This window comes from Pseudophryne corroboree, chromosome 5 (assembly GCF_028390025.1).
Source record: "Pseudophryne corroboree isolate aPseCor3 chromosome 5, aPseCor3.hap2, whole genome shotgun sequence".
NCBI classification, from domain to species: Eukaryota; Metazoa; Chordata; class Amphibia; order Anura; family Myobatrachidae; genus Pseudophryne; species Pseudophryne corroboree.
The window spans coordinates 845680892-845705484 of NC_086448.1; the positions used below are offsets into that span (position 1 = coordinate 845680892).

General features: G+C 51.4%; 1 protein-coding gene across 2 annotated transcripts in view; it reads right to left on the bottom strand.

Annotated features, from left to right (window-relative positions):
- The window catches only part of KCNH2 (potassium voltage-gated channel subfamily H member 2), a 750290-nt gene that overhangs the window by 364736 nt on the left and 360961 nt on the right, over nt 1-24593 (bottom strand). For both annotated transcript variants that reach the window (XM_063924667.1, XM_063924668.1), the window contains 2 exons: nt 10536-10697; nt 7162-7593 (listed from right to left, as the gene is read on the bottom strand). In XM_063924667.1, coding sequence (XP_063780737.1) covers nt 7162-7593; nt 10536-10697 — 594 coding nt within the window. The remainder of the gene's footprint in view (nt 1-7161; nt 7594-10535; nt 10698-24593) is intronic.

The window sequence follows — 24593 nt, forward strand, 5'->3', positions numbered from 1 at the left end:
TCAACAGGTAGTGGTCAAGGTTCCTCTACTGCAACAAGGAAAGGGTTATTACTCAACCCTGTTTGTGGTTCCGAAACCGGACGGTTCGGTCAGACCCATTTTGAATTTAAAATCCCTGAACCTATACTTGAAAAGGTTCAAATTCAAGATGGAATCGCTCAGGGCGGTCATCGCCAGCCTGGAAGGGGGGGATTTTATGGTTTCCCTGGACATAAAGGATGCATACCTTCATGTTCCAATATTTCCTCCTCATCAGGCGTCCCTGAGATTTGCTGTACAAGATTGTCATTACCAATTTCAGACGTTGCCGTTTGGGCTTTCAACGGCCCCGAGGATTTTCACCAAGGTAATGGCGGAAATGATGGTGCTCCTGCGCAAGCAAGGGGGTCACAATTATCCCATACTTGGACGATCTCCTCATAAAAGCGAGATCTCGGGAGAAGTTACTGGACAGCTTGTCTCTGTCTTTGAAGGTGTTACAGCAACACGGCTGGATTCTCAATATCCCGAAGTCACAGTTGGTTCCTACGACGCGTCTGACCTTCTTGGGCTTGATTCTGGACACAGACCAGAAGAAGGTTTTTCTTCCAATGGAAAAAGCTCAGGAACTCATGACTCTGGTCAGGAACCAATTGAAGCCAAAACAGGTGTCAGTGCATCACTGCACTTGAGTCCTGGGGAAAATGGTGGCATCGTACGAAGCCATTCCCTTCGGCAGATTCCATGCGAGGATCTTCCAATGGGACCTACTGGACAAGTGGTCCGGGTCACATCTACAAATGCATCAGAGGATCACCCTGTCCCCCAGAGCAAGGGTGTCTCTCCTGTGGTGGCTGCAGAGTGCTCACCTCCTAGAGGGTCGCAGGTTTGGCATTCAGGACTGGATCCTGGTGACCACAGACGCAGATCTCCGAGGTTGGGGAGCAGTCACACAGGGAAGAAATTTCCAAGGTCTTTGGTCGAGTCTAGAGACGTGTCTCCACATCAACATCCTGGAGTTGAGGGCCATATACAACGCCCTACGTCAAGCGGAGACCTTACTTCGCGGCAAACCAGTTCTGATTCAGTCGGACAATGTCACAGCAGTAGCTCATGTAAACCGCCAAGGCGGCACAAGGAGCAGGGTGGCAATGGCGGAAGCCACCAGGATTCTACGCTGGGCGGAAAATCATGTAAACGCACTGTCAGCAGTGTTCACTCCGGGAGTGGACAACTGGGAAGCAGACTTCATCAGCAGACACGACCTGCATCCGGGAGAGTGGGGACTTCATCAGGAAGTCTTCGCGCAGATCGCAGGTCTGTGGGAACTCCCCTAGATAGACATGATGGCGTCCCGTCTCAACACAAAGTTAAAAAGGTATTGCGCCAGGTCAAGAGATCCTCAGGCGATAGCTGTGGACGCCCTGGTGACACCGTGGGTGTTTCGGTCGGTCTATGTGTTTCCTCCTCTTCCTCTTATACCCAAGGTGTTGAGAATTATAAGACAAAGAAGAGTGAGAACAATCCTCATTGTTCCAGATTGGCCACGAAGGACTTAGTATCCGGATCTACATGAATTGCTCACAGAAGATCCGTGGCCTCTTTCTATAAGACAGGACCTGCTGCAGCAGGGGCCCTGTCTGTTCCAAGACTTACCGCGGCTGCGTTTCACGGCATGGCGGTTGAACGCCGGAACCTAGCGGAAAAAGGTATTCCGGATGAGGTCATTCCTACGCTAATAAAGGCTAGGAAGGACGTGACATCAAAACATTATGACCGAATATGGAGAAAATATGTTTCTTGGTGTGAGGCCAGGAATGCTCCTACGGAGGAATTCCATCTGGGTCGTCTCCTTCACTTCCTGCAAACTGGAGTGAATTTGGGCCTAAAATTAGGCTCCATAAAAGTTCAGATTTCGGCCTTATCCATTTTCTTTCAAAAAGAATTGGCCTCTCTACCTGAAGTACAGACTTTTGTAAAGGGAGTACTGCATATTCAGCCTCCTTTTGTACCTCCGGTGGCGCCTTGGGACCTTAACGTGGTGTTAAGTTTCCTTAAGTCACATTGGTTTGAACCACTCAAAACGGTGGAGTTAAAATATCTCACTTGGAAGGTGGTCTTGTTGTTAGCCTTGGCTTCGGCTAGGCGAGTTTCGGAATTGGCGGCTTTATCACATAAAAGCCCCTATCTGGTTTTCCATATGGATAGAGCGGAGTTGCGGACCCGTCCTCAATTCCTACCTAAGGTGGTCTCATCCTTTCATATGAACCAACCTATTGTCGTGCCTGTGGCTACTCATGACTTGGAGGATTCCGAGTCCCTTGATGTGGTCAGGGCTTTGAAAATTTACATGGCCAGAACGGCTCGGGTCAGAAAAACAGAAGCACTGTTTGTCCTGTATGCGACCAACAAGGTTGGCGGCCCTGCTTCAAAGCAGACTATTGCTCCCTGGATCTGTAACACGATCCAGCAAGCGCATTCTACGGCAGGATTGCCGTTACCAAAATCGGTTAAGGCCCATTCCACTAGGAAGGTGGTCTCGTCTTGGGCGGCTGCCTGAGGGGTCTCGGCACTACAGCTGTGCCGAGCTGCTACTTGGTCGGGTTCAAACACCTTTGCAAAGTTTTATAAGTTTGATACCCTGGCTGAGGAGGACCTCCTGTTTGCTCATTCGGTGCTGCAGAGTCATCCGCACTCTCCCGCCCGTTTGGGAGCTTTGGTATAATCCCCATGGTCCTTACGAAGTCCCAGCATCCTCTAGGACGTTAGAGAAAATAAGATTTTACTTACCGGTAAATCTATTTCTCGTAGTCCGTAGAGGATGCTGGGCGCCCGTCCCAAGTGCGGACTTCTTCTGCAAGACTTGTATATAGTTATTGCTTAAATAAGGGTTATGTTATAGTTTCATCGGTTTTGGACCAAAACTATGTTGTTTTTCATAATGGGGGTCATTCCGAGTTGTTCGCTCGCAAGCTGCTTTTAGCAGCTTTGCACACGCTAAGCCGCCGCCTACTGGGAGTGAATCTTAGCTTATCAAAATTGCGAACGAAAGATTAGCAGAATTGCGAATAGACACTTCTTAGCAGTTTCTGAGTAGCTCCACACTTACTCGGCATCTGCGATCAGTTCAGTGCTTGTCGTTCCTGGTTTGACGTCACAAACACACCCAGCGTTCGGCCAGACACTCCTCCGTTTCTCCAGCCACTCCCGCGTTTTTCCCAGAAACGGTAGCGTTTTTTCGCACACACCCATAAAACGGCCTGTTTCCGCCCAGAAACACCCACTTCCTGTCAATCACATTACGATCACCAGAACGAAGAAAAAACCTCGTAATGCCGTGAGTAAAATACCTAACTGCATAGCAAATTTACTTGGCGCAGTCGCACTGCGGACATTGCGCATGCGCATTAGCGACTAATCGCTCCGTTGCGACAAAAAAATAACGAGCGAACAACTCGGAATGACCCCCCAATGTTAACTGGTTAGTTTAACACAAGTTATATGGTATGATTGGTGTGGGCTGGTATGAATCTTGCCCTTGGATTAACAAAATCCTTTCCTCGTACTGTCCGTCTCCTCTGGGCACAGTTTCTCTAACTGAGGTCTGGAGGAGGGGCATAGAGGGAGGAGCCAGTGCACACCCAGATCTAAAGTCTTTCTTAAAGTGCCCATGTCTCCTGCGGAGCCCGTCTATCCCCATGGTCCTTACGGAGTCCCAGCATCCTCTACGGACTACGAGAAAAAGATTTACCGGTAGGTTTAAAATCTAATTTTTCTATTATTTCATAATATATACTTCTTCTTACTAACAGCCAGCTGAGTGCGTGGGAAAAATCCCTTTTGTTTTTCTTGCATATCACTTTAATCAGCAGGATCTGCTTGTGTGTCTTATTGCATTACATTGCATCTAAGGTGCATTTTCGCGGTGGGAGAAAAAAACACAAAAAGTCGCTCGGCACTACCGAGTCACATGGGGGAAGCAGTTATGATACCGCCACTCGGGATACCAGCGATCAGAATGCCGACGCCGGAATCCCAACAAGCAGTACAATGCCGACCGTGGAATACTGGCAAGATCACGACACCTACAGAGGAAGAATATAATCTGCCACTGTGCCCGCAAGGGTCTTTCAAACGCTCGACCAATACCAGCATACTATTGAGCCGGATGCCACTGTCGGTATACTGCCGGTCAGCGGTAATTCATACTGAACCCTCACACGGCACTCATGCATTATGTGTAACGTGACTTGTAGCGCACGGAGCAAAGATATAAGAGGATACATCTGTAGCTCTGGACACAGGAAGAAAAGCCCTATGAGGGTTATATAGTGCTGGACACATGAATAAGAGCCTGTAAGGATTATAGTGACCATATGAATGAGAGACCTGTGAGGGGTATGTAGAGCTGGACACATGAAGAAGAGACCTATGAGGGCTGTATAGTGCTGGACATCGAGAGATATATAGCACTAAACACATGAAGAAGCAGCCTGCAAGGATTATACAGTGGCGACACATAAAGAGGGAACCTATGAGTGTTATAAAGTGCTGGACATATGAATGAGTGACCTGTGAGGGGTATATAGTGCTGGACACATGAAGAAGAGACCTGCGAGGGTTATATAGTGCTGGACACATGAAGAAGCTAGACCTGTAAGGGTTATATAGTGCTGGACACATGAAGAAGCTACACCTGGAAGGGTTATACAGTGCTGGATATATGAATGAGTGACCTGTGAGGGGTATATAGTGCTGGACACATGAAGAAGAGACCTGCAAGGGTAATATAGTGCTGGACACATGAAGAAGCTAGAACTGTAAGGGTTATATAGTGCTGGACACATGAAGAAGCTAGAACTGTAAGGGTTATATAGTGCTGGACACATGAAGAAGCTACACTTGGAAGGGTTATATAGTGCTGGACATATGAATGAGTGACCTGTGAGGGGTACATAGTACTGGACACATGAAGAAGAGACCTGCAAGGGTTATATAGTGCTGGACACATGAAGAAGCTAGACCTGTAAGGGTTATATAGTGCTGGACACATGAAGAAGCTAGACCTGCAAGGGTTATATAGTGCTGGGCATATGAATGAGAGACCTGTGAGAGCTATATAGTGCTGGACACATGAAGAAGCTAGACCTGCAAGGGTTATACAGTGCTGGGCATATGAATGAGAGACCTGTGAGAGGTATATAGTGCTGGACACATGAAGAAGCTAGACCTGTAAGGGTTATATAGTGCTGGACACATGAAGAAGCTAGACCTGCAAGGGTTATACAGTGCTGGGCATATGAATGAGAGACCTGTAAGGGTTATATAGTGCTGGACACATGAAGAAGCTAGACCTGCAAGGGTTATACAGTGCTGGGCATATGAATGAGAGACCTGTGACAGGTATATAGTGACAGGTATATAGTGCTGGACACATGAAGAAGAGACCTGCAAGGGTTGTACAGTGCTGGACACATGAAGAAGAGACCTGCAAGTGTTATATAGTGCTGGACACATGAAGAAGAGACCTGTAATGGTTATATATTACTGTACACATGGAGAATAGACCCGTGAGGGTTATATAGTGCTGGACACATGAAGAAGCTACACCTGGAAGGGTTATACAGTGCTGGGCATATGAATGAGAGACCTGCGAGGGTTATATAGTGCTGGACACATGAAGTAGAGAGCTGCAAGGGTTATATAGTGCTGGACACATGAAGAAGCTAGACCTATAAGGGTTATATAGTGCTGGACACATGAAGAAGCTAGACCTGCAAGGGTTATACAGTGCTTGACATATGAATGAGAGACATGTGAGAGGTATATAGTGCTGGACACATGAAGAAAAGACCTGCGAGGGTTATATAGTGCTGGACACATGATGAAGCTACACCTGTAAGGGTTATACAGTGCTGGGCATATGAATGAGAGACCTGTGAGAGGTATATAGTGCTGGACACATGAAGAAAAGACCTGCAAGGGTTATATAGTGCTGGACACATGAAGAAGCTAGACCTGTAAGGGTTATACAGTGCTGGGCATATGAATGAGAGACCTGTGAGAGGTATATAGTGCTGGACACACGAAGAAGAGACCTGCAAGGGTTGTACAGTGCTGGACACATGAAGAAGAGACCTGCGAGTGTTATATAGTGCTGGACACATGAAGAAGAGACCTGTAATGGTTATATATTACTGGACACATGGAGAATAGACCCGTGAGGGTTTTATATTGCTGGACACATGAAGAAGCTACACCTGGAAGGGTTAACAGTGCTGGGCATATGAATGAGAGACCTGCAAGGGTTATATAGTGCTGGACACATGAAGAGACCTGCAAGGGTTATATAGTGCTGGACACATGAAGAAGCTAGACCTGTAAGGGTTACATAGTGCTGGACACATGAAGAAGCTAGACCTGCAAGGGTTATACAAAGCTGGGCATATGAATGAGAGACCTGTGAGGGTTATATAGTGCTGGACACATGAAGAAGCTAGACCTGCAAGGGTTATACAGTGCTGGGCATATGAATGAGAGACCTGTGAGAGGTATATAGTGCTGGACACATGAAGAAAAGACCTGCGAGGGTTATATAGTGCTGGACACATGTAGAAGCTAGACCTGTAAGGGTTATACAGTGCTGGGCATATGAATGAGAGACCTGCAAGGGTTATATAGTGCTGGACACATGAAGTAGCTAGACCTGCAAGGGTTATACAGTGCTGGGCATATGAATGAGAGACCTGTGAGAGGTATATAGTGCTGGACACATGAAGAAGAGACCTGCAAGGGTTGTACAGTGCTGGACACATGAAGAAGAGACCTGCGAGTGTTATATAGTGCTGGACACATGAAGAAGAGACCTGTAATGGTTATATATTACTGGACACATGGAGAATAGACCCATGAGGGTTATATAGTGCTGGACACATGAAGAAGCTACACCTGGAAGGGTTATACAGTGCTGGGCATATGAATGAGAGACCTGCGAGGGTTATATAGTGCTGGAAACATGAAGAAGAGACCTGCAAGGGTTATATAGTGCTGGACACATGAAGAAGAGACCTGCAAGGGTTATACAGTGCTGGGCATACTAATAAGAGACCTGTGATGGTTATATATTACAGGGAATAGAACCGTATGACACATATAACACACAACATACATGGGTGAACTTGCCTGTGCTGGAGTTTCGGGAACGGAACTTTTTATCCAGCTCCACCTTCATGGCCTCTATATCATCCACAGAAGAGGCCCTGCGGATACTGTAGAAGCTTTCCCGGGAACGGCTGCGGGTGAGGCTGCAGTTGGAGAATGACATGTCTAAGTTCAGGTGGTCCTTGTCCGCCCGGGGAGAAGACTGCACTGTAGGACCATCTTCAGAGAAGGCCTTGGGCTCTGTACTACCAAGCAGCGCATGCTGGTCCTCAGGGTGAGAAGCAATGCAATTGTCCACTGGAGTGACGGTGACATCTTCCAGAGCTATGGAGTCACTGTTGTGCTTGGAGAAGTCCACAACCACCACGTCAGGGTCCTCCTGCGGGAGGGACTGCTTACTGCCAGCGAGAGCCAGTAATGCCGGAATCTTCAAACGGAAGGATTTCCCTCTGGCTGCAAAGAGGCGACACTCAGTGATTGCTCTAGTACCCAACAAGTCACTTACTACTACAGACACAGGGAACAAGTAACGTACCAGACACAGGGAGCGGATAATACACCGGAAACAGGGAACAAGTAACGTATCAGACACAGGGAGCGGATAATACACCGGACACAGGGAACAAGTAATGTACCAGACACAGGAAGCAGATAATACACCGGACACAGGGAACAAGTAACGTACCAGACACAGGGAGCGGATAATACACCGGACACAGGAACAAGTAACGTACCAGACACAGGGAGCGGATAATACACCGGAAACAGGGAACAAGTAACGTACCAGACACAGGGAGCGGATAATACACCGGACACAGGGAACAAGTAATGTACCAGACACAGGGAGCGGATAATACACCGGACACAGGGAACAAGTAATGTACCAGACACAGGGAGCGGATAATACACCGGACACAGGGAACAAGTAATGTACCAGACACGGGGAGCGGATAATACACCGGACACAGGGAACAAGTAATGTACCAGACACGGGGAGCGGATAATACACCGGACACAGGGAACAAGTAATGTACCAGACACGGGGAGCGGATAAAACACCGGACACAGGGAACAAGTAATGTACCAGACACAGGGAGCGGATAATACACCGGACACAGGGAACAAGTAATGTACCAGACACAGGGAGCGGATAATACACCGGACACAGGGAACAAGTAATGTACCAGACACAGGGAGCGGATAATACACCGGACACAGGGAACAAGTAATGTACCAGACACAGGGAGCGGATAATACACCGGACACAGGGAACAAGTAATGTACCAGACACAGGGAGCAGATAATACACCGGACACAGGGAACAAGTAATGTACCAGACACGGGGAGCGGATAATACACCGGACACAGGGAACAAGTAATGTACCAGACACGGGGAGTGGATAATACACCGGACACAGGGAACAAGTAATGTACCAGACACGGGGAGCGGATAATACACCGGACACAGGGAACAAGTAATGTACCAGACACAGGGAGCGGATAATACACCGGACACAGGGAACAAGTAATGTACCAGACACAGGAGCGGATAATACACCGGACACAGGGAACAAGTAATGTACCAGACACGGGGAGCGGATAATACACCGGACACAGGGAACAAGTAATGTACCAGACACGGGGAGCGGATAATACACCGGACACAGGGAACAAGTAATGTACCAGACACGGGGAGCGGATAAATACACCGGACACAGGGAACAAGTAATGTACCAGACACAGGGAGCGGATAATACACCGGACACAGGGAACAAGTAATGTACCAGACACGGGGAGTAGATAATACACCGGACACAGGGAACAAGTAATGTACCAGACACGGGGAGCGGATAATACACCGGACACAGGGAACAAGTAATGTACCAGACACGGGGAGCGGATAATACACAGGACACGGGGATAAAGTAATGTACCAGACACGGGGAGCGGATAATACACCGGACACAGGGAACAAGTAATGTACCAGACACGGGGAGCGGATAAATACACCGGACACAGGGAACAAGTAATGTACCAGACACGGGGAGCGGATAATACACCGGACACAGGGAACAAGTAATGTACCAGACACGGGGAGCGGATAATACACCGGACACAGGGAACAAGTAATGTACCAGACACGGGGAGCGGATAATACACAGGACACAGGGAACAAGTAATGTACCAGACACGGGGAGCGGATAATACACCGGACACAGGGAACAAGTAATGTACCAGACACGGGGAGCGGATAATACACAGGACACGGGGATAAAGTAATGTACCAGACATGGGGAGCGGATCATACACCGGACACAGGGAACAAGTAATGTACCAGACACGGGGAGCGGATAATACACCGGACACAGGGAACAAGTAATGTACCAGACACGGGGAGCGGATAATACACCGGACACAGGGAACAAGTAATGTACCAGACACAGGAGCGGATAATACACAGGACACAGGGAACAAGTAATGTACCAGACACAGGGAGCGGATAATACACCGGACACAGGGAACAAGTAATGTACCAGACACGGGGAGCGGATAATACACAGGACACGGGGATAAAGTAATGTACCAGACACGGGGAGCGGATAATACACCGGACACAGGGAACAAGTAATGTACCAGACACAGGGAGCGGATAATACACCGGACACAGGGAACAAGTAATGTACCAGACACGGGGAGCGGATAATACACCGGACACAGGGAACAAGTAATGTACCAGACACGGGGAGCGGATAATACACCGGACACAGGGAACAAGTAATGTACCAGACACGGGGAGCGGATAATACACCGGACACAGGGAACAAGTAATGTACCAGACACGGGGAGCGGATAATACACCGGACACAGGGAACAAGTAATGTACCAGACACAGGGAGCGGATAATACACCGGACACAGGGAACAAGTAATGTACCAGACACAGGGAGCGGATAATACACAGGACACGGGGATAAAGTAATGTACCAGACACGGGGAGCGGATAATACACCGGACACAGGGAACAAGTAATGTACCAGACACGGGGAGCGGATAATACACCGGACACAGGGAACAAGTAATGTACCAGACACAGGGAGCGGATAATACACCGGACACAGGGAACAAGTAATGTACCAGACACAGGGAGCGGATAATACACCGGACACAGGGAACAAGTAATGTACCAGACACGGGGAGCGGATAAAACACCGGACACAGGGAACAAGTAATGTACCAGACACGGGGAGCGGATAATACACCGGACACAGGGAACAAGTAATGTACCAGACACGGGGAGCGGATAAAACACCGGACACAGGGAACAAGTAATGTACCAGACACGGGGAGTGGGTCATGAATATGGGAATAACAGGACAGGAGGTATGAGCAATGTACCTGGGGGGAACCAGTGTGATTGGACTCTGTGATTGGAGTTTTTATTCGGAGAGCTCAGAAGATCTTTCTCCATCACCACCTCGAAGTTTAGGATAAACATGATGACTGCTCCGTTTTCATTCTTCACTGGGACCACGTCAACGAGACACAGAAAGCAGCTTCCTGCGGGGGAGAGAGGAGGACATCAATGTGACGTCTCTGCACCTAGTCACCTGCACTGCTAACAGGGTCACCCCAATATTCCCGCACAGACACTCATGTGACCCGGGCCTCCCCCACAGGCCTCGACCAAACGTAGGGTTCTCAGCCCTGAAAATAGGGATCCCCACAGCTATGCACACTGCACATACATGGGAATGAACAGTGACATGGATGAACACAGATAAAACTATTACTAAGATGTTCTCTCCAGGTTACACTGTACGCTGCCCCAGGCTGTATGACGCTGGTTCAGGATTTGGGGGCTATGTATTTTTGTCTTCTCAGTCTCTATAGCGGGCGTACCCAACCGCGGCCCTCGAGGCACACCAACAGTGCAGGTTTTAGTGATATCCAGGCTTCAGCACAGATGGTTAAATCAAAATAACCGAGGTACTAATTAAGTCACCTGTGTTCAAGCCTGGACATCACTAAAACCAGGACTGTTGAGGACCGAGGTTGGGAAACACTGCTCTATAGTAATAAAGGAGGCAACTGTTCCCTAGATGTGTGCAGCTGCTGAGATTTCCCCTTCCAGCATTTCCACTGACTTCCTGCTGTGCTCTCCAGTTGTGTATTTACATCATCAGGAACATTTGTTTTGCTGCTCGGTGTATTTAATTGTACCCAATGTACAGCGGACAACAGAGCTGGCTAACTGTTCCCGATGAGATGAATACATGGCTGTAAAACACAATCACATAACGTAATGCACTTAGTAAAAGTTGCATTAATAATATAAATCCAACTGAAGATGAAAAACCTACAGAAACACAGCTACATATAGATATAAACACATCACACACATGCACTCACAAACTACACATATGTGCAGACAGACCCATGGGGGTCATTCCGAGTTGTTCGCTCGTTGCCGATTTTAGCTATGCTGCGATTTGTTGTTAAATGCGCATGCGCATGGTACGCAGAGCGCATGCGCTTAGTTATTTAACTAAAAACTTAGTAGATTTGCTGTGGATTCCGCGGCGCTTTTCAGTCGCACTGCTGATCGGTGAATGATTGACAGGAAAGGGGCGTTTCTGGGTGGTAACTGAGCGTTTTCTGGGAGAGTGCTAAAAAAAACGCAGGAGTGTCAGGGAAAAACGTGGGAGTGTCTGGAGAAACGGGGGGAGTGTCTGGGCGAACGCAGGGCGTGATTGTGACGTCAAACCAGGAACTAAACGGACTGAGGTGATCGCAATCTAGGAGTAGGTCTGGAGCTACTCAGAAACTGCAAAGAATAATTTAGTAGCAATTCTGCGATCCTTTCGTTCGCTATTCTGCTAAGCTAAGATTCACTCCCAGAGGGCGGCGGCCTAGCGTGTGCAATGCTGCTAAAATCTGCTAGCGAGCGAACAACTCGGAATGAGGGCCTTTGTGTTTTGGTTCTAGCTCTAGGTTTTCGCTTTGGCAAAACCAACCTCAATTGTTTCGGTTTTGCATTTCTCTAACAATGGATAAAAACAGCTAGAATCATCTAATATGGGCCTCTTTTCCATCGTACAGTGGCCCTCATTCCGAGTTGTTCGCTCGGTATTTTTCATCGCATCGCAGTGAAAATCCGCTTAGTACGCATGCGCAAAGTTCGCACTGCGACTGCGCCAAGTAACTTTACTATGAAGAAAGTATTTTTACTCACGGCTTTTTCTTCGCTCCAGCGATCGTAATGTGATTGACAGGAAATGGGTGTTACTGGGCGGAAACACGGCGTTTCAGGGGCGTGTGGCTGAAAACGCTACCGTTTCCGGAAAAAACGCAGGAGTGGCCGGAGAAACGGTGGGAGTGCCTGGGCGAACGCTGGGTGTGTTTGTGACGTCAACCAGGAACGACAAGCACTGAACTGATCGCACAGGCAGAGTAAGTCTGAAGCTACTCTGAAACTGCTAAGTAGTTAGTAATCGCAATATTGCGCATACATCGGTCGCAATTTTAAGAAGCTAAGATTCACTCCCAGTAGGCGGCGGCTTAGCGTGTGTAACTCTGCTAAATTCGCCTTGCGACCGATCAACTCGGAATGAGGGCCAGTATAATTAACGTTATTTACATTTATATCCAGTCATATTTTGTAAATTTTCACCAAAGGCTGCAGCGAACTAGCTGGCTAAACTCGGTGATAGAGCAGCGGCACAAACACACCGCAGTTCATATACCGTAGCACATCTATACAACATTAGAGGACAGCAGTGCCAGACAGGGCGGCGGTTTAATACACTCCTGACGCTATAAAGTGTATTTATTAAGAACTAATAACCTAAAATAAAAAGCCTAGCAAAAAATCTAAAATATTATTACCAAGCAGCAAATCACAGGCCTCAGGCCGAACCAAAACTCACAAATGTAGAAAGTAGAGAGAAAAAAAAAAGTACAAAATACAAAGCAGAAATTGATCAGTTAATAAAAACTTCTCCAACCAGCTAATTAAAGTCCGATAGCCAGTACAGGTATATGGTGGTGGAGTATTTTTGTAGTAAAAGCCAAGTAATGCATTGATCAATTATTAGTTGTATCTAGAGTATAAAGAAAACTGCGTATATTATAGACGTGGAAATATATATCGTAAAAAAAGAAAAAATACTGCGCCACAGATGGAAATAATGTCCTTTTTAAAAACCCAAATATGGCTAAGCTGTATTAGACACTCCCTGTCTGCGGGCGTCAGCTAATCCCCCAAATAAAATCAGGATGGTGAGCCCCTGAATTGATTTGTGTTTATAAAAGGAAGGGATGGGGGTAGCGACCAATGGTGTCTATAAATAATTACAAGATATTTAAAAATATATAAAATATAAACATTTATTTAACAAAACTTTTTCTAAAAATGGGATAAAAAGCATATACACTTTCATATAAAAGCAATAAAGTGCAATAAAGTATTAAAGTGCTTATCTGAGTCAGAGGTCAATTGAATGCCCAACGCGTTTCGTCATAGAGACTTCATCAAGGGGTCATATATATATTCAAACAACAAGCGTCCAAATGTAAGTTTACAAACACACGGGGCAGAATTCAGATCTACTAGTGGCCAGCAGCCACTAGATGGCGCCCAATGGAGCTTTTTAACTGTAGCTTGGTCCGGGCGCGGTCGGCTGCCGGCGTCTACATTTCAGCTCGCATCTGCTGGGGGTGGCGAGCTGAATTGTGTGAAAAGTGATCCGCATTATGCGGATAAACCCGACACTAACATGCGCGATCAGCGCGATAGGGGACATCAATTGTATATTTCCCGCTGCGATCTCCCGTCACAGGAACTTGGGGGCAATAACAGTTGAATCCCCCCCCGCCGAATTAAAGCCTAAAATCACAGTCCAAATGACAACAGAAAACAAACTTTAGAAAGTAGAAGTGCAAAAATACAAAGTGGAAATTGATAATTAATTTGGAAGTTAATAAACTTTTCCAAGCAGCAAATCACAGGCCTCAGGCCAATACATGTGATTGGAGGTGGAGTACTAAATGTGGCCCCTGGACTGTGCAAGCTACTGCTACTCTGCTCCCTGCCAGACTCTCTCATCCACTCTGCAGTAGACTGCCATCACGGGTCCTGGCGGCAAGCACAGCGGGTCCCCTTGCGGGCTCACTGTACTCATCATGCTCTTGCATCACTACACTAATATATTCCGCCTGGGGACTTGGTTGGGATTCCGACCAGCGGAATTTTCGCCAGCTGTCGGGATTCCGGAGTCGGTCTCCTGACCGCCGTGATACCAACAGCCGGTAAATTAACTGCACCCCACTATCACGCCTGTCCAGCATGCATATATCCAGTACTCAGTGCTGCTCTACTAATACGCTTCCAGTCCAGTTCAAGCTGGTTCTATGCCTCCAGTTCCAGTCCGGTTCAAGCTGGCTCTACGCCTCCAGTTCTGGTCCGGTTCAGGCTGGCTCTACGCCTCCAGTTCCGGTCCTGTTCAGGCTGGCTCTACACCTCCAGTTCCGGTCCGGTTCAGGCTGGCTCTACGCCTCCAGTTCCGGTCCGGTTCAGGCTGGCTCTAAGCCTCCAGTTCCAGTCCGGTTCAGCCTGGCTCTACGCCTCCAGTTCCAGTACGGTTCAGCCTGGCTCTATGCCTCCAGTTCCGGTTCAAGCTGGCTCTACGCCTCCAGTTCCGGTCTGGTTCAGGCTGGCTCTACGCCTCCAGTTCCGGTCCGGTTCAGGCTGGCTCTACGCCTCCAGTTCCGGTCCGGTTCAGGCTGGCTCTACGCCTCCAGTTCCGGTCCGGTTCAAGCTGGCTCTACGCCTCCAGTTCCGGTCCGGTTCAGCCTGGCTCTACGCCTCCAGTTCCGGTTCAAGCTGGCTCTACGCCTCCAGTTCCGGTCTGGTTCAGGCTGGCTCTACGCCTCCAGTTCCGGTCCGGTTCAGGCTGGCTCTACGCCTCCAGTTCCGGTCCGGTTCAGGCTGGCTCTACGCCTCCAGTTCCGGTCCGGTTCAGGTTGGCTCTACGCCTCCAGTTCCTGTCCGGTTCAAGCTGGCTCTACGCCTCCAATTCCAGTCCGGTTCAGGCTGGCTCTACGCCTCCAATTCCAGTCCGGTTCAGACTGGCTCTACGCCTCCAGTTCCGGTCCGGTTCAGGCTGGCTCTACTCCTCCAGTTCCGGTACGGTTCAGGCTGGCTCTACGCCTCCAGTTCCTGTCCGGTTCAAGCTGGCTCTACGCCTCCAGTTCCAGTCCGGTTCAGGCTGGCTCTACGCCTCCAGTTCCGGTACGGTTCACGCTGGCTCTACGCCTCCAGTTCCGGTACGGTTCAGGCTGGCTCTACGCCTCCAGTTCCGGTACGGTTCAGGCTGGCTCTACGCCTCCAGTTCCGGTACGGTTCAGGCTGGCTCTACGCCTCCAGTTCCTGTACGGTTCAGGCTGGCTCTACGCCTCCAGTTCCAGTCCGGTTCAAGCTGGCTCTACGCCTCCAGTTCCAGTCCGGCTCAGACTGGCTCTACGCCTCCAGTTCCAGTCCGGCTCAGACTGGCTCTACGCCTCCAGTTCCGGTACGGTTCAGGCTGGCTCTACGCCTCCAGTTCCGGTACGGTTCAGGCTGGCTCTACGCCTCCAGTTCCGGTCCGGTTCAAGCTGGCTCTACGCCTCCAGTTCCGGTCCGGTTCAAGCTGGCTCTACGCCTCCAGTTCTGGTCCGGTTCAGGCTGGCTCTACGCCTCCAGTTCCGGTCCGGTTCAAGCTGGCTCTACGCCTCCAGTTCCGGTCCGGTTCAAGCTGGCTCTACGCCTCCAGTTCCGGTCCGATTCAGGCTGGCTCTACGCCTCCAGTTCCGGTCCGATTCAGGCTGGCTCTACGCCTCCATTTCCGGTCCGGTTCAAGCTGGCTCTACGCCTCCAGTTCCGGTCCGGTTCAGGCTTGCTCTACGCCTCCAGTTCCGGTCCGGTTCAGGCTGGCTCTACGCCTCCAGTTCCGGTCCGGTTCAGGCTGGCTCTACGCCTCCAGTTCCGGTTCAGGCTGGCTCTACGCCTCCAGTTCCGGTCCGGTTCAGGCTGGCTCTACGCCTCCAGTTCCGGTACGGTTCAGGCTGGCTCTACTCCTCCAGTTCCGGTACGGTTCAAGCTGGCTCTACGCCTCCAGTTCCGGTACGGTTCAGGCTGGCTCTACGCCTCCAGTTCCTGTCCGGTTCAAGCTGGCTCTACGCCTCCAGTTCCGGTCCGGTTCAGGCTGGCTCTACGCCTCCAGTTCCGGTACGGTTCACGCTGGCTCTACGCCTCCAGTTCCGGTACGGTTCAGGCTGGCTCTACGCCTCCAGTTCCGGTACGGTTCAGGCTGGCTCTACGCCTCCAGTTCCGGTACGGTTCAGGCTGGCTCTACGCCTCCAGTTCCTGTACGGTTCAGGCTGGCTCTACGCCTCCAGTTCCAGTCCGGTTCAAGCTGGCTCTACGCCTCCAGTTCCAGTCCGGCTCAGACTGGCTCTACGCCTCCAGTTCCAGTCCGGCTCAGACTGGCTCTACGCCTCCAGTTCCGGTACGGTTCAGGCTGGCTCTACGCCTCCAGTTCCGGTACGGTTCAGGCTGGCTCTACGCCTCCAGTTCCGGTCCGGTTCAAGCTGGCTCTACGCCTCCAGTTCCGGTCCGGTTCAAGCTGGCTCTACGCCTCCAGTTCTGGTCCGGTTCAGGCTGGCTCTACGCCTCCAGTTCCGGTCCGGTTCAAGCTGGCTCTACGCCTCCAGTTCCGGTCCGGTTCAAGCTGGCTCTACGCCTCCAGTTCCGGTCCGATTCAGGCTGGCTCTACGCCTCCAGTTCCGGTCCGATTCAGGCTGGCTCTACGCCTCCATTTCCGGTCCGGTTCAAGCTGGCTCTACGCCTCCAGTTCCGGTCCGGTTCAGGCTTGCTCTACGCCTCCAGTTCCGGTCTGGTTCAGGCTGGCTCTACGCCTCCAGTTCCGGTCCGGTTCAGGCTGGCTCTACGCCTCCAGTTCCGGTCCGGTTCAGGCTGGCTCTACGCCTCCAGTTCCGGTCCGGTTCAGGCTGGCTCTACGCCTCCAGTTCCGGTCCGGTTCAGGCTGGCTCTACGCCTCCAGTTCCGGTACGGTTCAGGCTGGCTCTACGCCTCCAGTTCCGGTACGGTTCAAGCTGGCTCTACGCCTCCAGTTCCGGTACGGTTCAAGCTGGCTCTACGCCTCCAGTTCCAGTACGGTTCAGGCTGGCTCTACGCCTCCAGTTCCGGTACGGTTCAGGCTGGCTCTACGCCTCCAGTTCCGGTACGGTTCAGGCTGGCTCTACGCCTCCAGTTCCAGTACGGTTCAGGCTGGCTCAACGCCTCCAGTTCCAGTACGGTTCAGGCTGGCTCTACGCCTTCAGTTCCAGCATGGTTCAGGCTGGCTCTACGCCTCCAGTTCCAGCACGGTTCAGGCTGGCTCTACGCCTCCAGTTCCAGTACGGTTCAGGTTTACTGTATTCGGACTCCGGCCTGGTTTAAGTCTCCTAACACCAAAATTCTGGTTAGTCCAGTGCAGCCTGCTACCAGCAGTGTAGTCCTGTCTTCATATTCCAATTTCCAGCCTGTGTCCATGCTATGCAGTTAAAATGCCGCCCGTCAGGATCCCAGCTGTCTCAATACCGGAACCGGGATCCTGACAGGGGTGCTATACCGCCGCCGGAATACCGGCAAAGTAGGTGATTTCCAGTCTGTGGGTGTTCATGACACACATAGAGGGAGATCAGAACCTGCGGCGAGCAAAGCTTGCCACAGAGCGTGCAGCGTGGCGCTCGCCCACTGCCGGCATTCTGGCGCATGGGATGCCAATGTCAGTATACTGACATTTGGCATCCCGTGCGCAGTCATCCCATACCGATCCCGTGTACCAGGACTACCACTGGCAAATAAGGCTACGGTCTGAGCTTGATCTAGCCACTGCTTGTGGACTATGGCATGTTCACTTCGTACTTAGGTGATGTTATCTTTAAGATTGTGAAATACGGATCGGATTTGAGGTGCCCACTAGCTGCTGGGCGACTCATGTTCTTCTATCTACTGATCCATTACTGGTTTTATTTTTTACACCGAGACAAGGCTACTGTAGTTGAACGTAACTGCCGCCGCACCAAGTGACCGTACAATGCGATACGGAAATGATGGGCTGTTACCCTTACCGCGCAGTTTCATTAAGAGACTGGTGATTTATTTTTTTATATATATTTTTACTTATTTGTTTTACATCATTTTTTTTTTTTACTGCTATTAGGTACATGACGGCACCCAGTAAGTACAGTAATATACGCTGCCTCCCCAAAACACACCCGTAAAAATAAAAGAGATTTAAACTGAATTATAAAAGATTGGAGATTGATATTATTATATAACAGGAAAAGAGGTACAGTAACAGCTTTGTGTGTCTGGGGTGCCCATATACACATCTACTCGCAGGTGTGATGCTATATATAACCTCCGTCTATAGCGTTATCTGTGGATGTGCTGCAGGTGAGCAATTTATCAGTGTCCTGTATGAGGGCGGAACCCCAGTGGTATAACCAATTCCCTCCACTGTGCAGACGCGCTGATCTGATATCACAGAGTACAACAACACACATACATAACAGCACGCAGTCTCTGTCCATACAGAAGACAGCCAGGCCCTCGCCCCTACATATCCGCAGTGCCAGGCCTTTACATTGGCAATCCTGTTTAACAAGAAACGAGGGGGCACCTATTCCTCCGCTGCAATCACCAAATCAGGATGCCGGACACAGGAACACCAGACGTAAGAATGAGGCACTTTCCCAGGTCAGAGATTTATTATTATTACTATCATTTATATATTTGTTTCATCTATTTTATGCCATCAAGTGGAGGTGACGGCTGGAGCCTGGGCATGCAGTGGGCTGGGTAGAGGTTACGGCTGGAGCCTGGGCATGCAGTGGGCTGGGTGGAGGTGACGGCTGGAGCCTGGGCATGGAGTGGGCTGGGTGGAGGTGACGGCTGGAGCCTGGGCATGGAGTGGGCTGGGTGGAGGTGACGGCTGGAGCCTGGGCATGGAGTGGGCTGGGTGGAGGTGACAGCTGGAGCCTGGTCATGCAGTGGGCTGGGTGGAGGTGACAGCTGGAGCATGGGCATGGAGTGGGCTGGGTGGAGGTGACGGCTGGAGCATGGGCATGGAGTGGGCTGGGTGGAGGTGACAGCTGGAGCCTGGTCATGCAGTGGGCTGGGTGGAGGTGACAGCTGGAGCATGGGCATGGAGTGGGCTGGGTGGAGGTGACGGCTGGAGCATGGGCATGCAGTGGGCTGGGTGGAGGTGACAGCTGGAGCATGGGCATGGAGTGGGCTGGGTGGAGGTGACGGCTGGAGCCTGGTCATGCAGTGGGCTGAGTGGAGGTGACGGCTGGAGGCTGGGCATGCAGTGGGCTGGGTGGAGGTGACGGCTGAAGCCTGGGCATGGAGTGGGCTGAGTGGAGGTGACGGCTGGAGGCTGGGCATGCAGTGGGCTGGGTGGAGGTGACGGCTGGAGCCTGGTCATGCAGTGGGCTGGGTGGAGGTGACGGCTGGAGCCTGGGCATGCAGTGGGCTGGGTGGAGGTGACGGCTGGAGCCTGGTCATGCAGTGGGCTGAGTGGAGGTGACGGCTGGAGGCTGGGCATGCAGTGGGCTGGGTGGAGGTGACGGCTGGAGCCTGGTCATGCAGTGGGCTGGGTGGAGGTGACGGCTGGAGCCTGGGCATGCAGTGGGCTGGGTGGAGGTGACGGCTGAAGCCTGGGCATGGAGTGGGCTGGTTAGAGGTGATGGCTGGAGCCTGGGCATGGAGTGGGCTGTGTAGAGGTGACGGCTGGAGCCTAGGCATGGAGTGGGCTGGGTGGAGGTGACGGCTGGAGCCTGGGCATGCAGTGGGCTGGGTAGAGGTGAAGGCTGGAGCCTGGGCATAGAGTGGGCTGGGTAGAGGTGACGGCTGGAGCCTGGGCATGGAATAGGCTGGGTAGAGGTGAAGGCTGGAGCCTGGGCATGCAGTGGGCTGGGTAGAGGTGAAGGCTGGAGCCTGGGCATGGAGTGGGCTGGGTAGAGGTGACGGCTGGAGCCTGGGCATGGAGTGGGCTGGGTGGAGGTGACGGCTGGAGCCTGGGCATGGAGTGGGCTGGGTGGAGGTGACGGCTGGAGCCTAGGCATGGAGTGGATAAGGGGCACTACTGTGAGGAGTAACGTATATAAGGTAAAGTGGTGCTGTGTGATGTAATGTGAATAAGGGACACTATCGCATGATATAATGAAAATAAAGTTGCCCTACTGTGTGGTGTAATTAGAATTGGGGGTACTATTGTGTGGCCATGCCCCTTCCCAGCAAGAACACGCCCATTTATAAGCTGTGCGCCGAATGTGCGCACTGTTCCTTTTTAAAATATAGGGGGTAGGAACACCAAAATTAGCACTGCTATGGGTGATGGGTGATGGTGCTGGGAATGGGGTGCAGGGTCAGGGGTGGAACTAGTGGCGGTGCTAGAGGGCACCAGACAAAATCTTGCCTTGGGCATCATATTGGATAGGGCTGGCCCTGGTCTGCCCCCATCCAAGGTTGTGCTGCTCGAGACGAGTGTGTGACAGCAGGCACCAAATGTGGAACCCGTGTGATGATGTAATGTGCGTCTTCATGCCCGGCACACATTGGCTTGCTGACTCCATGTACATCCTGAGGATCTGGTGGGTGCAGTCACCCCCGGCTTCACAGAGCCGCCATCCCTGCAGAGCTGAAGACTATATTGCCTATGATAATGTGTGTATTGATTGTTGTGCCCTACATAAAGATGATGGTGATGATATGGTGATAAATCCCACACCATAAACCTGTTCGGCTATTTACCAAAGTATGCCAAGGACGACCATGGAGGCACATGCGGGAGTATGGAGACAGGATCACACGGCTATTACTGTGACTGTAATCTTTTGGGGGCCTGGACCTGTTAGAGCCCCCCCCTGCAGGTCACATGGTTATCTGCAGCAGCAGCAGATTCACTTTATATCCATCAAATAACACAAAGCAATTACTGTACCTCCTAAAGAGGTGGCCGCACATCAAAGTGTTATGGGCAAGGGTGCGCAGTGTAGAGGCTGAACTGACAGAGTGGGGTGGTATATATAAGGGATGGGGGGAGGAAGGGTTGGGTGGTATATGCACAGCACAGGAGTGGGGTGGGGTATGCAGCGCAGGGGGGCAGGTGTGGGGTGCTGTATAATATGGGCAGGGGCCAGTTGGATAGTGTATGCAGAGCAAGGGGGCAGATGTGGGGTGCTGTATAATACAGACAGGGGGCAGTTTATAGTGTATGCAGAGCAAAGGGGCAGATGTGGGGTGCTGTATAATACAGACAGGGGGCAGTTTATAGTGTATGCAGAGCAAGGGGGCAGATGTGGGGTGCTGTATAATACAGACAGGGGGCAGTTTATAGTGTATGCAGAGCAAGGGAGCAGATGTGGGGTGCTGTATAATACAGACAGGGGCAGTTTATAGTGTATGCAGAGCACAGGGGTCAGAGGTGGAGTATACAGAGGTCAAAGGACAGCGCCAGGGCAGTGTACACACAGAGGTAAGATGAGAAGGGTCTGTGATGGCTCCTTAGTGTCAGGGAAGGGTCTGTGATGGGTCCTCAGTGTCAGGGAAGGGTGTGTGATGGGTCCATAGTGTCAGGGAAGGGTCTGTGATGGCTCCTTAGTGTCAGGGAAGGGTCTGTGATGGCTCCTTAGTGTCAGGGAAGGGTCTGTGATGGGTCCATAGTGTCAGGGAAGGGTCTGTGATGGCTCCTTAGTGTCAGGGAAGGGTCTGTGATGGGTCCTTAGTGTCAGGGAAGGGTCTGTGATGGGTCCTTAGTGTCAGGGAAGGGTCTGTGATGGCTCCTTAGTGTCAGGGAAGGGTCTGTGATGGGTCCATAGTGTCAGGGAAGGGTCTGTGATGGCTCCTTAGTGTCAGGGAAGGGTCTGTGATGGGTCCTTAGTGTCAGGGAAGGGTCTGTGATGGCTCCTTAGTGTCAGGGAAGGGTCTGTGATGGGTCCTTAGTGTCAGGGAAGGGTCTGTGATGGCTCCTTAGTGTCAGGGAAGGGTCTGTGATGGGTCCTTAGTGTCAGGGAAGGGTCTGTGATGGATCCTCAGTGTCAGGGAAGGGTCTGTGATGGATCCTCAGTGTCAGGGAAGGGTCTGTGATGGGTCCTTAGTGTCAGGGAAGAGTAAGTGTCAGGGAAGGGTCTGTGATGGGTCCTTAGTGTCAGGGAAGAGTAAGTGTCAGGGAAGGGTCTGTGATGGATCCTCAGTGTCAGGGAAGGGTCTGTGATGGGTCCATAGTGTCAGGGAAGGGTCTGTGATGGCTCCTTAGTGTCAGGGAAGGGTCTGTGATGGGTCCTTAGTGTCAGGGAAGGGTCTGTGATGGCTCCTTAGTGTCAGGGAAGGGTCTGTGATGGGTCCTTAGTGTCAGGGAAGGGTCTGTGATGGATCCTCAGTGTCAGGGAAGGGTCTGTGATGGGTCCTTAGTGTCAGGGAAGGGTCTGTGATGGATCCTCAGTGTCAGGGAAGGGTCTGTGATGGGTCCTTAGTGTCAGGGAAGAGTAAGTGTCAGGGAAGGGTCTGTGATCGATCCTCAGTGTCAGGGAAGGGTCTGTGATGGGTCCATAGTGTCAGGGAAGGGTCTGTGATGGGTCCTTAGTGTCAGGGAAGGGTCTGTGATGGGTCCTTAGTGTCAGGGAAGGGTCTGTGATGGGTCCTTAGTGTCAGGGAAGGGTCTGTGATGGATCCTCAGTGTCAGGGAAGGGTCTGTGATGGGTCCTTAGTGTCAGGGAAGAGTAAGTGTCAGGGAAGGGTCTGTGATGGATCCTCAGTGTCAGGGAAGGGTCTGTGATGGGTCCATAGTGTCAGGGAAGGGTCTGTGATGGCTCCTTAGTGTCAGGGAAGGGTCTGTGATGGGTCCTTAGTGTCAGGGAAGGGTCTGTGATGGGTCCTTAGTGTCAGGGAAGGGTCTGTGATGGATCCTCAGTGTCAGGGAAGGGTCTGTGATGGGTCCTTAGTGTCAGGGAAGAGTAAGTGTCAGGGAAGGGTCTGTGATGGGTCCTCAGTGTCAGGGAAGGGTCTGTGATGGGTCCTTAGTGTCAGGGAAGGGTCTGTGATGGGTCCATAGTGTCAGGGAAGGGTTTGTGATGGCTCCTTAGTGTCAGGGAAGGGTCTGTGATGGGTCCTTAGTGTCAGGGAAGAGTAAGTGTCAGGGAAGGGTCTGTGATGGCTCCTTAGTGTCAGGGAAGGGTCTGTGATGGGTCCTCAGTGTCAGGGAAGGGTAAGTGTCAGGGAAGGGTCTGTGATGGGTCCTTAGTGTCATGGAAGGGTCTGTGATGGGTCCTCAATGTCAGGGAAGGGTCTGTGATGGCTCCTTAGTGTCAGGGAAGGGTCTGTGATGGCTCCTTAGTGTCAGGGAAGGGTAAGTGTCAGGGAAGGGTCTGTGATGGGTCCTTAGTGTCAGGGAAGGGTCTGTGATGGCTCCTTAGTGTCAGGGAAGGGTAAGTGTCAGGGAAGGGTCTGTGATGGGTCCTTAGTGTCAGGGAAGGGTCTGTGATGGGTCCTCAGTGTCAGAGAAGGGTTTGTGATGGCTCCTTAGTGTCAGGGAAGGGGGTCCTCAGTGTCAGGCGCAGCTCCTGCAGCTGGTGTTTGACGTGAGCGGCTGTGTCACTAATTGGGTGACAAGTGTAAGATGCACAAACACTGGTATAATCCTGGGCTGAGTCTGGCTGTAGAGGGCTGTAATCCTCTCTAATCCCAGCCACGTTTCCTAGCACACACACACAGCGAGGTGACAGGAGGAGACAGTGGGGGAGTAATCTGCTGATCCCTCACTGTCGTGTTCCCCACACATTAACCCCCGGAGCTTCCCTGGGTGGCTCTGTAACATTTATGCCACCCGGAGCCAGCAGACCTCCAGCCTCCCACAGCATCCTGTGACCCTATCCCGGTATGTCCTAGCTGGGACTCCGCGCTCTCCTGCAATACACAGATACATATATACTGTAGCTCCAGCATATTCTGCTGTGCTGTACAACTGGGAACAAGCAGTAATAACACAAACCAGCTTAATGACAGAGGGGCACGCTGTAATAGTGTGCTGTGCGGACACAGGGGGGCACTTACTATGTAATGTGACCCTGGGATGTGTTCTATAGGGTGGTCTTCAGTATGCCGGCGGTCGGGCTCCCGGCGACCAGCATACCGGCGCCGGGAGACCGACAGCCGGCATACCGACACTTATTCTCCCTCGTGGGGGTCCACGACCCCCCTGGTGGGAGAATAAAATATTGTGGCGCGCGTAGCGCGCCACCGTGCCCATAGAGTGGCGAGTGCAGCGAGCCCTCAAGGGGCTCATTTGCGCTCGCCACACTGTCGGTAAGCCGGCGGCCGGCCTCCCGGCGCCGGTATGCTGGTCGCCG